Source organism: Rissa tridactyla, chromosome 3, assembly GCF_028500815.1.
Source record: "Rissa tridactyla isolate bRisTri1 chromosome 3, bRisTri1.patW.cur.20221130, whole genome shotgun sequence".
NCBI classification, from domain to species: Eukaryota; Metazoa; Chordata; class Aves; order Charadriiformes; family Laridae; genus Rissa; species Rissa tridactyla.
The window spans coordinates 47005044-47021681 of record NC_071468.1 but is presented as its reverse complement, the minus strand read 5'-3'; the positions used below and the strand labels follow the sequence as shown (position 1 = coordinate 47021681).

The 16638-nt window shown below is 41.3% G+C and overlaps 1 protein-coding gene across 1 annotated transcript in view; it reads right to left on the bottom strand.

Annotated features, from left to right (window-relative positions):
- GALNT2 (polypeptide N-acetylgalactosaminyltransferase 2) overlaps positions 1-14745 on the bottom strand; it is a 98939-nt gene extending 84194 nt beyond the window's left edge. Inside the window, exon 1 of the mRNA XM_054195727.1 lies at positions 14536-14745. Coding sequence (XP_054051702.1) covers positions 14536-14658 — 123 coding nt within the window. The 5' untranslated portion in view covers positions 14659-14745. The remainder of the gene's footprint in view (positions 1-14535) is intronic.
- Positions 14746-16638: the final 1893 nt, after the last annotated feature.

Below are 16638 nucleotides of genomic sequence, written 5' to 3'. Positions count from 1 at the left end.
GGTGACTGATGAAAATTATGTTCAACAGATACTATGCCTTTTAAAACAAAGTAGCAGCCTGTATCACTACCTTTCCCTTTTCTGTTACAGAACACAAGTAAAATGTCTGTTGGTGTGTGCCAGATACTATCAAAATTATTACATTCTGGCAGCCCTTCTTCCTCCATGGAAACTCTGGTTTTGGGCACGATAAACGGAAGCAGCTCATTCCTAGTTTCAGTTACTTACTGAAACAGAAACACTGAGCTCTTTTTTTGTATTCTACCAGTATGCAATTATTTAATGCATAAATCTAGGATCATAAAAGTTCGAGTTAATGGAAAATAATAAAGTGACCATCCAACTTTCTCTTTATAAGCTCCTGGCAAGATAGCAGATTTCCCAAGAAGTATTCACCATACATTCTTTATTCCAAGGGAGGAATACCGTCATGTCAATACCAGTAGCTTTTCATACTTGCAGGGAAAAGTGAACCTGGAATTTATTTATGTAGTACTTTCTTTCAACTAAGACACAAAGAGTACAGCTGCTAGAGATTCAAATACAAACCCAAGAGCACAGCACAGAAACCGGGCAAATGGAACTAATACAACTTCTGCTGTACATCTTCAATCCTCAAAGGAGTAAGAGGGCAGCGTATGTTATAATTCACCTCTATTATTGGAATAGGCATAAGAGCTAGGACTGTGCTTCCAGGAAAAAAAAAGGGCAGAATCAAGTTAACAGTTGAAAAACTACATGGTACTACGTGTGAGACAGACTACACTCTGATAAGTAAACATAAAAATTGTTATTACTAATATCATGGTAGGGACTAACTACTCCCACTATAAAATGATAAAAGGCTTCTCCATTTTTACTATACATGAGCCAGTCATTACTATTTTCTTCAACAGCAAACAAGAATACCCTTGGATAATGTATTTAGGGGATTAATCCTAAAGTTAACATGGACGATTTAAGACCACATACTTAGGCATGCTAGCACTCAAAGGCACAGTAGAAATACAGCCCATACCATGTTATCCACCTATAAAAGTACAATTGGGAAAATTCCCATCTCAATAGTAGTTCTATCCATGTTAACATCACTGCATTAACTGGCAAGCACTGCTGTTTACCGGCAGAGTTGGAAAAAGCTTTGTTTTCCTGGCAAAATCCAGAATTCAGAATGAGAGGGAAGAGGAGAATTGACTGCTTGATCATTGAACTATGGGCAAAAAATAGCACTCAGGCATGCAATAACCACTGTAACTTCCAAAACCAGAACCGAAGCCAGTACTAGCACTTCCTAGCACTTCCTTGCCATTTTTGTCACTACTTGTATAATGGCAAGAGGCCATTCAAGTATGGGGGGGGACGACACACACACAGACGACTACAAAATTATTGTCTTAAACTGATCAGCCTGAAAAAGAAGACTAAACCATGTCACGAGAAAGCAAACATGCTGACATCCCAGCTGCTACAGCCTACTGCCAGTAAGAGCATGAGAACAGACTAAATGAAAACATCGTGAAGTTGCCAGAAGAACAAGTTATACTGACATTCTTCCAAAAACCTCTCCCATTGGAGACTTCTTCCTTCAGCTGACAAAAGAAACAGCTAAACAAATTCAGAGCTAGAAAACTGGTATCTGCAAGCACTAACTGATCACAAAAAGACAGAAAAAATTCTTATTAATTATTCTAATAAGATGCTTATGTGAAACTATGTTTTCCAGACTGATCATTTAACACTCCCTCTATCACCTACCCCAGGAAAAGGAGCACATTACTTTAACCCACAGAAGACAAATGCAGACAAGTCTTCAACTCACTTGAAACTGCAGATAGCAAGCTGTGTCACTGCAAAGTTCACACTTCTAGGCAAAAAGAAGAAAATTAGACTTGTTCAAATATTGTAGGAGAAACAGCAGCAAACAAAGTTTCAGTACCTACATAAAGGCCCCTGTCTTTGGTTTGACAAAAAAAAAACCACCAAAAATCACACAGACACTTTACCAAAACCAGTTTATATCTATCTTCACTTGTATAATAAAATAGAATCTCTACCTAAAAGCCTGGTTTACCTAAGAAAATGTGTTTTAAAAAATCCACCATGTGTCATGATGTTCTGACTAAGAATTATGACAGTGCAAGAAGAAAGTGACAGAGTCATATAGCTAAGGGCAATTAGGGATAAACTCAAACTAAGATGGTATAGAACACAAACAGAAAAGAACTAATAATTGAAGCAAACTGCAGACACTTATTAGCTGTTTTGCATACACAAACAAATGTTTAGAGTCTTGAAGCATTGCCATAATTTCAGTATTCCATGGACTATTTTAATAGAAATTGCCATCTTAAACACAGGATTTTTCCTTAAGTTCTACTACTCACATCTTTTAAAAGAAGAAAATAACATCTTGGAAGACTATCAAGTTCATACACCCACTAACATCCAACACCTTGCTTATTCATCATCACAAACTGGGTGCACAAACTGGTAGTTTTAGAAAGTCTTCACAAGACTTTACCAAATGACTTGTGCAGCAGTTCCCTCAAAAGGGAAAAAAAAAAATCGTCTTCAAAACAACTTACAATTGAAAAGAGATCAGCTCAGGCATTGTAAAGTATTCAAAGGAAGTAACATCCAAACTACTCCTGTACCCCAAGACTCATAGAACAAAATCCTAAACTAACTTTTTAATCAACCTTTTGGAACACCAAGGACATTCTTGTAAGTTTGGGAAAAAAAGTCATTACAGGATACATAATATTCAGCAAACAGAAGAGTTTTACATCAATTTTCTTGTGTACTTATCCAGATCTGTCACAGGAAACTTTTCTCGGTAACTGGGATAACAACATAATGAGATGACAGCCACAATCACAGTTAATCTGAACAAATGCCATGATATTTCCAAACTGTTGTCTGCGTCTGAGCTCTGCTCTTGGAAATAAACATTAGAATATCGCGATTCTAAACAAAATGGAACACGCATGAACTGGAGGTTTCATAAGTGGTCAACATCAGCCACAAAGATTAGACACTAGATGCGGTTCACTGCATAGCATGATTACCATATCAGACCCAGACCTACAATACATTCTCACCCTGTTCTCATGAAAGCTTAGCAGCATGAGGTCCCATCACACTTAAACACCGAAGACTGACAAGCTTGAGCTATCTTTTCCATATGATGTGTAAATTGGGACATTATAATTTGTTACATTTAATTCGATTACTGAATTTTAATCCATAAAAGCCAGTTCTCTTACATAGTATGTTGATATGCACAGACAAAAAGGTGTGGTTGTGAATGAAAGGCCACACTAAGAGATGGCCACATGAGAATTTCTACTGTAAGACCACAGCTAACGTCCACACACTGATACCTGAATCCTACTAGGAGGAAGCCCTTTTCTGAGTTCATGGTGTAGAAATAACCTAAAACCACTCAAACTTTTGCACAATAGAACCAGGACTCTAGACAGTGCTATAATGCAAACAACAGTCAAAAGTCTCCTGAACAAGTGGTGGTTATCTTTTCACCAGAATTTCCAATATTGTCAGACAGCATTTACAACATCCAAGTTTATCAAGAAAAGGATTACATCTACACAGACAGGCTAGCAAATGTGCTACTGGAAATTGTCAAAAATATTTTCTACTTGCTTACCTTAAAAAAAAAAAGCTACTTTGGCATATTACTAAATAAAGACACAGTCATGGACAAATTTGAAAAATTTGCAACCATTAAGGAATAATAATGACAAATTTAAAAAAAAAAAAAAAAACAAAGATAAAATAAAATCACACTCCAGGACCACCCATGTGTATAAAACCAGGTTTTGCCTCAGTTTCTGGCTCTTGGGATTGCAAGCAGACACAAGAGAGAACATTAAGTGATTGCAGACTGATTTTATCATCTTGATTTTCTAGCTATTGTTCCCAGGATACAAGTAGTATTTTTTCCTAGAACACCACTATGATCCGTATTAGTTATCTCAGTAGGTAACCGAAATGGATTTTTAAGCAAATAGCTTTTGCTGTGTATAAAGCCAGGTACTTTATGTCTAGGCTAAGTGAACATCAAGATCAATCTCTTGCTTATTTTTGCTAGAGAATATTCAGGAAGTGTTTGGAATAACTGAACAACTGCACCTTAACAAGGTGTACTGCAGTACTGCATGCTTACCAGGTCTCTCACAAACTTGACAGTCAATGCAGAAAAGTCCTTCAAAATTTTTTTCTCCTCTGTTCAGTATAAGTTTTGCCCTAATATATTTCTAACTCTTGTGATACCCCAGTGGAAGTATCAACACTCTTCCACTCAGTTCAGTCTTCCCACTAAGAATCTACCAGGCCAAACAACACTTCCACTTATGTTTCCATAAAGACAAGAAAAAAAAAAGTAAAAAGTTTCCTCAAAAAGCGTTCAGGCACAATTGTTGCTGTACAAAGAAGCCAAGTCCCTCCCTCTGTACTTTTTGCACATTAAGTATGAAACCTAAGGATGCAAACAAGCTGTTTGCTAGGCCACTGTCCACTACTTTTAGTTGAAATACTTCTTTCAGTCTCCAAATGCCTTTTTATTTAACTACCAACACCTGCAAGTTCTTATGACATGCCTATTAACAGAAAGCACATAGCTTAGCCAATTCAGGGGGGTGTCTTTGACAGACATCTATCAGTTTAAGAGGTATTAAGAGTGGTTCTCAAAAGAGCACCAAGTAACTGAACCAAGCTCCAGTTCTCTCACGGCATCCACCTACAGAGAACACTGAAAGAAAGCTAGATAGTGCATCAGTGGAACGAAAAGGAACATTTCCTTAATTAAAACTTTAAAAAGTATGCACTAACATTGCATACACAGGTAATAACTATTCTACGTGCTAGAACAGTTGGTTCACCATTTGTTGAGACTAAATGACATAGCACATCTTCGTGTCAATAGCTGTTGGCACAGCAACACGGTAAAAACCCAAATACACATTGTGTTGTGAGAGCACAACTCAGAGGACTAAAGAACACCCCCTTAATTGCTCCAAATAGATAATGCTAGAGAAAATGATCAAGGTTGCTGTTGATGGATGGTCTGGTATGGTAACCAGGAGGACTGATACATGCCACTGTAGCAGGAGACATGCTACCATCCATAAAAAGAACGTATTACATTGTTTGGGCAACATATACAACCCTGATCTTGTGAAACGCTCCAGCAAGTATATACTGTAATTCAGTCACCCCCACAATTTTGGTAGATTCACCTACCACAGCAGTGGTTTTGTGATAGGGGTCTGTAACCATTTCCCAATGGTTGAAGAGCAATCTGTATATAGGGTAGCCTACCATTAGTCAATAGCAGCTTGCTACCAAATAGAGTAATTAATGAGAAGGAAATTTTCTTTTTCCTTACAAAAGTCTTAAGAGAACCTAAGTGCATTTAAGCGAACAGACTTTTCCATTACACTTAAGAGACCCAAGAGAAAGAAAAGCCAAGCTATCTAAAAACCTTAACATTTCATCTCACTAAAGCATATATCCACATATACACCCATATTTATTGACCATCCTTAAACTGACAGGCCAGCTAGAGCAAATTTATTTTAGCAACTGAAACTAATTTCAGCTGGGCTGATTATTTCCAGGGTGCTTAAACATTTGGAACTTCATACGAGGAGAAAACATTTTCTCCTCATCAAGTCATAGCTCTTTGAGGATTTGTACACAATAGCATTAGCTTGGTGCCAATTCTTTGTATAATCTTTCCTTGGCTTAAGTCTTTTTGTTTCAAGCAGATCTGTTACTCAGTACAGAGAGCCTACTGCACTTTGCTAACGCCTGAATTCAGCAGAATCTCTAGTTATTCTTTGCTCTCTTTAAAAAAAGAAAAAAAAAAAAGATGCCCAGGTTTTATGACAATTTTACAACTTCAGAATAGTTATTCAACAACTGAACCTGCAACCTTTTCAATAGGCTCCTTCTTTCCATAAGAGACCATAGTTACAAAGACAACAAATCCAAATTATTGCCTTTGATGGGCACTACATAGCAGTTTTGGGGGATATATGGAATGCTCTAAAATTCAGACTTTATGCTCTTTTACTATCTCATTCCTTTCCCATTTGAATTTCATAAGGAGAGCTCAAAACTAACATCTGCCTGAATAGTCAGTCCCTTCACACAGATGTGCCCTGTCAGGTGGTGGAGCTATTTGAACTAGCATATTTTAACTTGTTTAAATGTTCATAAAGATATCCTGGGCAATTAACAAGACCAGTGTATAAAAAAGGGACAGTGAGGAAAAGGCAACTCCAAAAAAAAGTGTTGACAGTAATTTGCACAGGCTAGGTTGGAAATGTTATCATATGAACAAATTACTTTGTTTTCTCAGAAGAAAAACAACTTTAACATGCAAGTTAATACAAAAAAAAAAACAACACACACACACACACACACACCAAAACACCAAAAGAAGCCTACCTTAAAGCCGCAATGGAATTTTAAAATAAGCTATATTCTAACAGGGGATGTATCAGTCACAGTTTATAGAAAGAAAACAGATGCTGATTTTTTCCACTTTCTTGATCACTAAAGACTATGACAGGACACAATAAATAGGCCAGGACTGCTTCATTCACGGCAAGATTACTTGGCAAATGAACACTTAGAGAACAACAGGTAAGCATGTACTCAGTGTGCATCAGTAACATACAGGTTTCATAAAATAATTCGTTCTCCAAATAACAGAGAAAAAAACAACACTCACGCATTTTAAAATTTTCACTTCCACTTTGCAGGAGAGGTCTATCATATGAAGTTTTCTATGAAAGAACCTTACAGATACAGAGGGAACATGAAATGGTTCAGTTTCTAGTGTTATCTAGACTGTCTTATGCTATGCCTTTATATTCCCAAACACACAAAATGATCATTTTGATGTGGACATTTAACATTATTTTCTTTCCCCCCTCCAATCTTCCCTCTCAATCCATTCCTTACTCTTTTCAAAGCTTACATGAAAGGCAAAAGCCAAAGAGAAGATGAGCACCTAACTCGTATCCAAACAAACAGCATGACAGAATGCACCCAGGTTTTAAAATTTAAGATACCACCTCTTTGAATTACATGATGGCAATAAAACCCTCTTAGTGTTTCCTTGTGTAACACCCACGCTGATACTCTGTTTCCACACTATCCCAATATATTTGGGCAATGACATTCAGCCCCATACCCCTGCAAAAGAAAAAAAAAAAAAAAAAAAAGGCAAATCTCTCACTGCTTCCTGGAGATTCATTATTAGAATTCGAAGGTATCACACAACACATGGCACCACCAACATATTGGCAATATATGGCTTCTCCACTAAGTCCTAATAAAAATCACATTTAGTAACAAGTTATCAATGGCCAGAGAGCAGAAAAACTGTTCATACAACACCTGGCTACACACCGATTTGTACTGCTATAGCTAAACTACTGTCAAGAGTAGGTTATTTAATAAAAGACTTAGGTGGACCAAAACAATTTAAACAACAATAAAGTTTATAATTTGCATTGACTTTATTTGAGCAGCTTACATTCATTATCTAAGTTGCACAGGATCAACTGTGTCCCAATGTTTTCTTTCCAAACAGACTTAACTTTATAAATAATATAATATACAGTACCTTTGGTTAAGTTACCTTTGGTACTGTATATTATATTATTTATAAATTATATGTAGTTACCAAAAAGCCAACCAAAAAAAATGTATAGGCTATCTGCTGGAATTATTATTTTTAAATAGTTTCTAGGCACACAACAAGGGTTACTCTCTCATGACACCCAAAGGTCTCTCTTCCATTCTGTAGTAGAGTATCATTCTGACTGGCTTTCTAGCAGGCAATACCACATCTCTAATCTGACCTACCATCATCTTAAAAAAAACAGTATCAGTTATATACAAGCCCTTGGATACCACATAACATCGTAAATCAAAGAGAAAAGGGCCAAAAGAACAGACAAGACAAAAGAGCAAAAAATAATCAAATAATCAGTATTTCTAAGGAAAAAAAAATACGGAATTATCATGTAATTTTGAAGACTGACATTGAAGTTCTCTAGTATACGTTTAAATGGTTTATACTTTGTTTTTCTAGGTTGGTTTAAAGACCAAGTGATGACATTTTCATTTGGGTAATCACCACTGAGATGGATCTTTAATATTCTTCATATGAAGCAATATCCTACCTTTTCTAAACTAGAAAAAAGTGCTATTATATCACTTTCCACGTTGTATTTTTTGAGGGATCTAGAATACATGGAAAGAACAACTGCCATTAATTTGCAATACAATTCAAAACACAAAACTGACAAGCCAGAACAGGTAAGGTATGTGGCACACTTCATTAGCGCACTAGTTAATTTTTAAACAATATCTGTCAAAGGACATCACTACAACTTACAAACTTTGTACACAGAGATCACAGCAAGCACAGCAGCAACAGAATAACACGGAGAAGCACAGCAAATTACTACAATATCCACAGAAAAGGGGAAAAACTAGGGGAAAATCTGCTAACCAGCCTGTTTCATATGAAACTACTGAAGAAATCATTCTTGTTTCCCCAACCCCTTCTGCCATCACTACAGCCCTGCTCTACTTCTCCATTTATGAAACAAAATAGCTATCAGTAATCCAGGAGCGATAGCATCTGTACCAAAGCCAGAGTCATCAGTTTCTAATCTGGCAGGTTGCAGGGGACAACACACCAGTCTTCTAGCTAAGAATTAATTTCTCGCTACCCCTCCATATCAAGAGGGAAAAAAATACCCACTGAAGCACTTCAAACAGAAAGGGAGGAAAAGGGAAGAGCCCAATATGACCACAGACCTAAACAGACAGCACAAAGTTTGCATCTGACAGTCTTTTCATTGCACTCAGAATTAAATTCTATGAAGTAATCCACAAAAATAAGTAACTGAATTGACAAGATAGTAATTTTGTTAAGTGACATATGTGAGATTAAGAAAACATATGTACGACAAATTTCAGAGACTCATTTTTACATTCTAGTGAGAGAAGGACAGCTTTATTATTCAAGTGCCTGGGCATTTAATTTCTTTCCCATTTATTATAGAATTGTAGAGAAGAAAAACAATCATGAGCAGAAACTGTTACCTGTTATACAGAGGAACATCCTGTTTTATCTCCTTGCACCTTCTAGGAAATGAATGCCACAGAAGTTACACATGATAATTTGACCTTTTTAGCCTTTGATATCTTCACTTGTCTAAAGATCAAGATATCAGAAATCATATCCAATGTCACATCATATAACGGACTGAAGTTACATTTAAAAATGTGGCAAACTAAACCTAGTATTTAGCAATTAAAACACGCAATGTCTTCCTCAGATGAAAGAAAATAACAGAATTGGGGAGGTTACTTTTAACCCCTTTCCAAAAAAAAAAAAAAAAGCTCTACTGCCTTCACACACAACTTGAGAGAAAGAGTCAAAAGAAGTTACACTCTGCAGTTTCACTCTCTGACAAAAACAGGTTAATGTACCTAAAATTAAAACACATTTCCTTCTTCCTCCTACTTAAACCTTCAAAAAGAAGGTTACATACACTGAATCTGTAGTATATGTAGTGCTTTTGCTCTCCTATGTATGTCATTATGTATAATGGCAATAAGAACCTCATTTAACAGTAACTTAAATAGTTCAAGGGCTCCAAAAAAGGAAAAAAGAAAGCTTTCTGTATGCTGAGAGGCATTATTCTCAAGTTTTATCCTTGTAGAACAAGAACTTGCAAAGCTTGCTTCTCTTTCCAATGCTTTCTCAAAAGTGATTGAGTCACTTTTAGTCAGTCATGTACTCAAGGCAAAGCATCACCTTCTACCTTTGGATTTACTTCATCTCAGCTAGCTCCATGGTACAGCCACCTATCAAAACCTTGCTCCAAAATAATAAAAAATAAAAATAAAACAAGACCACCCCCAAACCAGAATATGGAAAGGAAAAATAGCACTATATACAGGGTAATAATCAGTTCCACAGGAGAAGCCTGCCTCCTTGTGGCTCAACTAATCATAAATCAGATTTCTCCAATTTGTTCCATTACATCCAGTAAATCTGGTGAGCCAAGAGAGTAACAACAAGCTTCCAGTTTGAGGTGGCTTTTGGGTTTGGTTTTTTCTTTGGTTTTGGGGTTTTTTTGGGGAAAGGGGAGAGTTGATGAAAAAGAAAGATGTTTCTAATTTTAAGAAACTGGCAAAAGTTATCCGTCTCTGATTACTGAAAGATTGCTTTTAGCCTCCTTTTCTAGATAGCAAAGATGGGCCAGGAGGGGACAGAGGCCCAACTTAAAAACAACCGACATTCTTTACAGGGCAACAAAAGCAAAAGCTTGTCCGCACTTTGGCACCTAAATCCAGAAGGGTCCAAACCTTGGCTCAGCTGCAGCTTAACCTATCAGGCTTCTCTTGATGCCTTAGCTTTCAACGGATAAATCCCCCTTCTGCCTACAGGTCTGCTTCAGGGTACACCTAGGAGGATTTCACTCTTGGCAGCGGTGGAATGTTTGCTGCTTTCAACAAGATGCAGACATTCCTCTGTCCTGCCTGAAGGGCTCAATTACATGGGGCTACTTTCTTAATGCCTAGAAGAGTAAGTCCTTTAGAAAACAGCTGGGGCTTTTGGCTTTTTTTTTTAATCCAGTCACTCTATTGTGCAAGAGCTTAGTGGTTAAAGAACTCAAAACCTGTGTGACAAATACACAAATTCAAATTCACACCAGTCTTAGGAGGGGATCACATCATCAGGATGACTTTGGCTTGGGAGAGCATGAGTAGCTTTCCAACCATCTTGCAAAAGCTGCTCCATTTTGTGCAAGTCTGAGACACAAACCACTTTTGCTACAGATTAGGAAAGTCATCCATGAAAAGAAGGGAAGTTCCAGCCTCCAGTCCAAAGGCTTTTTAACATGAAACACATTAAGTCAATGCAAAAGTAGCCCACATTTTTCTCAGTCTCACAACTGTTGGGCTTGCAATTTGCTTCCTTCTGTGTCACAACCCCTGTTTTAGGAACTGTTTTTCTACCCTTTAAAAAAGTGAATCGGATTCACTCTTTCCAATCTACAACACAGTGATTTTTCTGGAAAAGGAGTGAACTGAACCCATGGCGCTCTCATGCTTGCAATCATTTTAATTGGAGATTCACTGGAGGGGAGAATCAAAAAGAAAAAATTAAAAAAGAGACATTTCTGCTCCTCTCCAAGCACATTTTGAATGAAAGGCCTTGACTCTACCTTTTTTTTTTTTTTCCCAAGGAAAAAAAATAAAAGAAAAAGGTTGGCACCCCTAAATTACAGACATAGAAGACATCCTTTCTTGCTACTACAATTTTTATGTCTACATCCAGAATGAGAAGCATTGCAGGTTCCTTTTTTTTTTTGTTATTATGATTTTCACATTTACTAATGAGACAGCTTCTACATTATCTGCTCTAGCCCTTTCGTGCCTGCTCAACTCCTGCCAGTCCAGAGCACTGCACGCAGGGCTGTGGATTCCACCACTCTCGCCAGAGGCCAAAAATTAGGCAAGGCTGTACCGCACACTGCAATATTCAAATAGCTTCATAGACCTCATTAGAAAGGTTATAAATGGAGAATCAAAATAAGTAGAAACTTATATTAACTCTGAGACTACTCTAATAAAAAAAGCAAAGCAGAAAAAAAAAAAATCACTCTTTTCTCTTACTCAGCTGCAATCCTGACAAACACCTTCAACTCTACTGAAGAGAAAGGGAATTGGTGGTGTTCATCACATCACGGGACTGGCTGCCATACCAAACAAGTCCAGTACGTCTGGATAACGCACTGTCTGTGTATGGGGAAAAAAAAAAAATCATCCTTACGGAAAAAAACATTCTGTTTGTATAACCAGATCTGTAATTAACATGCAAATTACTTACAAAAATGAAGAACTATCCCAGCTTTTGTAATTTTATAGACTGAACATGGCAGACACTTCAATTTATTAAAAGTGATGTTCTTCTGTAAGCAACTCTGTCTCCATTATATTGAAATAGTGTGCAAGTAATAAGGACTACATGAAGTCATACACACCAAGAAATTTACTACAGCAGGGTTTCTGTTCATAAGTTTAAGACAGTTTGTGTTTTTGCTTTATACCAGGGCCTGACACTAAGTTAATAAGCCTTTTATTGAGATTCAAAAGCTATTACATTACACACATCTTCTTCTACTTACATTTGCTAACCTATGCTGAGGCCCAGGATTAAATTTTACGCTTCGCTGACAGAAAATAGAATCCTAAATCACAAATCCACACATAATTGTTAATTTCCCCACTTTTTTCTTGTGGTCACAGTACCTATTTTCTTCCTTACCACACAGCCTTACTCTAGACTTTCACATTTTTAAACCTAGCTCTGAGCTTCAGTTTAGGCCTACGAAATTTCTCATTTTCTTTAAATTATCTTCACTAAACTCTCCCCATTACCCCGACCAGAAAGGTTTACTAAATTTTGAGCAGAACATTAACAACTACTGAAGCAAGGATCTGGATCATAGGTCTCTTAAAACCTAGTAAAAACTCTTACTAATATCAATAATAAACAGCAGCAGGTTCTAGTAGATTAAGTACCTGACTTGTACTCAGAAAAAACAGGTTTCTTTTCTATTTTATCCTCACCTAGTCTTCTAGGTGACCTTGGGCAAATCACTATCCCCACACTGATGTTTCCCCAGCATTAAAAATGAACTGTACAGAGTTGCAAATCCGTCTGGAAACTCCAAATGAAACACACCATAAGACTTAAAAATACATTTCCCTACCTTCAGATATATTTGCCTTAGATAGCTATTCTTTATCCCATTATACATCATCAGCAGCGTAAGATTGCTTTTACTTTCTAAATACGCTATGGTTGTTCCTCAAAAAGGCTTTAGGCTAGTGCCTTACTTTGTATCACATGCTTGATCTATTTCTGATACTGTATCTACTTTGAAAGACCAAGAGCTTGTATTTAGCAATACACACTTAACACACACTTTAATATATTATGTCAAAAGTTGCTGTTGAACGCATTCCTAAGCTACTGGGAGAAAATAAAACAGGACACATGAGAACAGAGAGCCAATTACCAACGAGCAGCAACTCATTCTCTAGACCCTTGCTCACGTAAGCAATCTTGTAAGTAATCATGAAAGTATTCGTTTCCACAACCTACCACGGGAACCAGTCATCAACAGATTTTTACTGAGAATACATGCATTGATGAACCAAACTGCATCAAAGCAACAAAGAAAGATTCCTCTTCTTATGCACTGCTGGACTTAAGAAACATTACTTTCCATTTAACAGGAAACTGACATTTAGCAGCAAATAACACTGCTTAACTGCGGTGCACTTCACTCACTTGCCCTCTTCCCATTTCTGGGTTTGTTTGGGGTTTTTTTTGAAAAAAAAAGATGTAATCATGAGATGCTTTTCCACTTTTCCTATTCCAAAATACAAGGCTTAAACAACAGTTTCTAAAAGCTCTTGGCTTTGCTAGTCTTTGGCAGAAAAAAGCACACCAAAAAAGCGCACTTGATCATAACTATTTTTTCTAAACAGAGATTAGTGGATAACGTTGACACTTCCCATATCATGCCACAAAAACCTGTTTTGATTGACATAAATGTGAACTATGACGTACTTAACTTCCAGCTATTTTCCTAATCAATGAATTACTACAACACATTGAAAAATTTACTTAATAAGTTGATGGACAGAATAATGCAAAATTAGTCCTGTACTGCCAGACAACTTCTTGAACATCAGTAACTGAGCCGTTAGAAAAAAGGAAGAGACAGACCTTCCACACCACAGACACGAAACGTGACAAATCCAGCTATTTCCTGAAATATTGCAAAACCGATCGGAAAACTGTATCTTTTGGGCGTAGCGATAAGGAGAAAGGAAACCGCTGTGCATCCAAGAGGGGGGAAAAAGCGGGGGGAAACGCATTTGCAGCTCGGATCCTCGGCTACTCTCTAGGTGGGAACACCAGCACAGACGACTCCGGTGCCAGCGAGGGAAGGAAGGGGCAGACGTTATCTGCCGTGAGGGGAGCGGAGCGGAGCAGACACACACAAACCCCCACCCCCGGCCCGGGGCTCAGCCCCGGCCCCCCCCGGCTCTCCCCTCCCACAGCAACTTCCCCCGGCCCGGGACGTGGCCGGCCGCAGTTGGATAGGGAGCGACGTGACGAGGCTGAAACCGGTCTGAAGTCCACAAAGAAGCCATCTGCCTCCGGGAAACGGGCTGGGGAAGGGCGGGCGGGAGGAAGGACGGGAAGGAGAAGCCCGGAGGAGTTTCACCACGCCTGAAAGCGACCGGCTCTCCGCCCCGCGGGGGTGAGGAGACAACCCCCCCCAACCCTCTCCTCCGCCGCTGCCCCCGCCCCGAGCCGCCCCACCGCCGGGGCACGGAGCGGGCGCACCTTCCCTGCCCGCCCCGCGCAGGGGCTCCGAGCTGGGCTCTCACCTTCCTCCCGCCGCCACCGCTGCCTCCGGCCAGCGCGGCGCTGCCGCCCGAGTACATGTAGTAGGCGATGCCCAGCACCCAGAGGAAGGCGAAGCAGAGCAGCAGCCGAGACCTGCGCCGCATCGTCCCTCCCGCGCCGCCGCCAGGCCACCAGGAAACGGGCAGCAGCAGCCACCGCTCCTACCGCCGCCGCCGCCGCGCAGGGTCAGGGGGCAGAGGGCGAACGCCCGCCCCCCCGACCAATCCCGCGCCGCCCGGCCCCGCGGGGGGCGGGGCGGGGCGGGGCGGGACTACCGGCGTCGCCATGGTTGCAGCACGCCGGGCCGCCGGCCGGGCCGCCCCCCCCCCCGGCTCCTCCTCCTCCTCCGCTTCCCTCACGGGCCGGGGGCCGCGCGCCCCCGGCGGCGGCAGAGGAGCGCACCGGCACGGCCCCGCCCCGCCCCGCCCGCCGGCTGCCTGCCGCCTGCCTGAGGGGCGCGCGCTGCCCGCCGCCCCGTGAGGGGGTTGCCGCGCGCTGCGCCTCGCGACCAACGGCCGAGCGGCGCGGAGCAACGGCTTCCTCTCCCTGGGGCGGCGGGATCGATATATTCCCCTCCGGCTGCGCTGTCCCCGGGCGGGCGGGAGAGCAGCCGGCCGGCGCCCGGAGCGGCGGGTGCGGCAGCGCGGTGTGGCTTCGGAGCCGCTCTGGGGGCCGCTTCGCCGGCTCGGCGCGCTCTGGGCCCCGGCCCGCCGCCTCCCACCCCCGGCCTGCCTTCGGGCCGAAAGCGGCGAAGGGTCGGTGGCCGCGCTGTATGGAGCGGCCTCCCGCGGGGTCCCGACGGAGCTGGGGCACGGGCAGCGCCGGCAGCGGGAGCCCTGATGTGAGGGGTGATCCCGGCTCGCAGGGTTTGCTGGTGGCTGTACCGCCGTTCAGTGCAGTCTCTGAGCACTGTAGTGCGCCACTGGTGTGTTGGATCACTTGGGTTGTCTCTCTCCCACCTGTATTGGTGGATTATATAGAGGCTCCCAGGTCCACAGAAACTCCAGGCTGGCCACCACAGGTGATGTCCATCTCTCTCCTTGCTCTTCCCACCGAACAGCAGGGAACGGAGAAAGTGCTTTATGAAGGTGTCCTTGAAGCCACTTGAGGCAGGTAGTGAGGCTGGTCTTCATTAAACCTCAAAGGTGAGAAAGCAAAGCCATGTTGGATGATGCCCAGTGTCCTCTGCGTGACAGGTGTCTGCGCCTCATTTGATAAGTCTGCCTTATGTTATTTAAGAGATTCTTATGTGGCCTTATGAGAGACATCAAGCTCCTGACAACCCCACCATCCCACTGAGGTCACGCACCTAATCCCCTTGCACTTCTGGTGTCACTGCACTACAGCAGTGCCCTGTCTGGAAGCACGGTTGCCCCTACGCGGGCCTAAAGAGACCTCTGTGGGACTCTACCTGGACCTTCCCAGGAGGTGAGGCTCCACTCTTAGAGGCTGGTCTGTTGATACGGGGTCATTGCCTGAGAAAATCACCTTCTTTCTGCTTACCCAGTTCCACCCTGAAACACCTCAGGACAGACGCTACACTGCTGCTGGCTCTCACTGTGGTTCACTGACTTGTGTGTGCACGGCTCATGCTGCTGTTTTTCCACGCCACTGAGTTTCCTGTTGGTCGGCATTTGCTGCTATCTCATCCCACTGTGAGACATCAAGAAACAAGGACGCAAAACTAAGAAGGGAAGAGACATATTCCCTAACAATTAAAACGCACCTCTATTTCAGAGCCACGGTATCCACTCAAAGCAGAACATTCCTGGTTTTCAAAGGTTATAAAAAGTATGCATTCAAGGAGGGTAAAATAAAGACATTTCTTTCTTCAGAGCAAATGACTCAATAAGCTCAGCATTACGATTCTTGGTGTTGGAGGGAGTTGGAGAGAGACACCCAATTTGTGCAAAATACAAGTTTTGGAATCAAAAAACCGGCATCCATTGAAGTGAGGTACACTGGAGAGCATGGGCTGCCAGGAGACACGCAGATGTTCTGGATGAGAGTTTTTGATTTATCCAAAGTGTGTTTGATGCAAGTGAGAGCAGTTCCTGCAAAAGCACCGATTGTGCCTGCGTCTA